We start from the raw sequence: 1,654 nt of genomic DNA, 5'->3' as shown, positions 1-1,654 counted from the left end.
ACAGTATATATTTTGAAAATATTTACATGTCTATATTTATATTCATATAATTTATATTATATATAAATATATACATGCATGTGTATTTATATATACACATAATAAATAAACACAGTACACATACATATATTATGTAAAGAAAACCTTTTATTTTGTATGCGATTAATCGCGATTAATCATTTGACAGCACTACAAAATGTATTTGCCAGTTATCTTAAATTGTAATATTTACAATATTACTGCTTTTACTGGATTTTTTTAAATCAAATAAATGCATCTTTACATGCGTCTTTTAAAAATATTTTTACAGACCCCAAACTTTGAGTATTCAAATATTCAAGACACACTCAATGAAAACTCTTAAAATTACAATATATTAGTGTTGCTTTAAGTAAATATATCTTGTATATACGTGTTTAATTTGTATATAAATGTAATATAAGTGCAAATTGAGGATTTGTTTTAATAATATATTCGATGCTCACCATACAGGCCCATGTTCTTAGCAAAAGACTGGGACAGAAGAACGTTGTGCCCCTGCTCAATGAAATAACGCACAGCCCAAGCATCACAATCAATGTCACCACTGGCAAATCCCTGGTAAGCCATGTCAAAGAACACCAGGAGATTTCTTTTCTGTTGAAATGAGAGTGAAGACACTTATTATCACTGAAACCGTCATTCATTTGAGACTGAGGACAGTCATTCTTTTATCGGTCCAACTGGTCAAACACAAAGATAAGGAAAGGACAAGATCATATATAAGCTTTCCGACTATATCTCTCTGTCACTTTACTGTGTGGGTTTTCTGAGACCTATGGTCAGCTGGATTTTGGACTTTAATTTAATGCCAGAACCAGTTACCTTGATCAGAGCGGCCATCTCTTTCCACTGCTCGGGCCTTGGGTCCACTCCTGTGGGATTATGAGCGCACGCGTGCAGAACAATCACACTCTTCTCAGGGATTTTCTGAAAGAGAATATTATTAAATAAATAAATCTTATTTCATTTATAGGATTTTCCCCCACACTTTATTAATACTTGACTATGCAAAGAAAAGGGGGATCAGAAGAAAATCAGAGAGCTAAAATGCAACAAATGCACAATGTTTATCCTCAATAAAGTACAAGATATAAAAACGTTTTTCTTACTGAAATATCATCCAAGGCTCCTTTAAAGTCAAAGCCACAGGTTTTGGGGTCATAGTAGGAGTAGGCCTTTAGCTGCATGCCTGCATCTCTGAAGATAGGGGTGTGGTTTCCCCAGGAGGGTTTAGGCAGGTACACGTCCCGGGACGCATTGTGGAATCGTGACTAGCCAAGAAAAAGTGAGAGAGACAGAGCTGTGACTACTTGTGGTGAGCTACATTTCATACGTTTTAACTAGAGCCCGACCGATATGGGTTTTTTGGGGCCGATATCGATATATCGGCCGATATTCTTTGTGTATATTATAGTAAAATACCAGTCAAAAGTTTGGACACTTTCCCATTCGTGTCCAAACATTTGACTGGTACTATATATAAAATACAGTATATACATAAACAGAATATATATATATATATAACAAAATTAAACACTGAACCGAATACCGAACACGGTTTTTCGAGTTTTTTCCCCCATGTATTTTGCCAATTTTTTTTCACCATTGCATA

General features: G+C 34.7%; 1 protein-coding gene across 1 annotated transcript in view; it reads right to left on the bottom strand.

Moving 5' to 3' along the window:
- The window catches only part of LOC107738675 (aspartate aminotransferase, mitochondrial-like), a 12,476-nt gene that overhangs the window by 4,912 nt on the left and 5,910 nt on the right, over positions 1-1,654 (bottom strand). The window contains exons 5-7 of the mRNA XM_016550461.1: positions 1,152-1,313; positions 865-969; positions 486-636 (exon numbers count right to left, since the gene is read on the bottom strand). Coding sequence (XP_016405947.1) covers positions 486-636; positions 865-969; positions 1,152-1,313 — 418 coding nt within the window. The remainder of the gene's footprint in view (positions 1-485; positions 637-864; positions 970-1,151; positions 1,314-1,654) is intronic.

Source organism: Sinocyclocheilus rhinocerous, unplaced genomic scaffold, assembly GCF_001515625.1.
Source record: "Sinocyclocheilus rhinocerous isolate Xijiao unplaced genomic scaffold, SAMN03320098_v1.1 scaffold1938, whole genome shotgun sequence".
Taxonomy (NCBI): domain Eukaryota; kingdom Metazoa; phylum Chordata; class Actinopteri; order Cypriniformes; family Cyprinidae; genus Sinocyclocheilus; species Sinocyclocheilus rhinocerous.
This window is presented reverse-complemented; position numbering and strand designations above follow the sequence as displayed.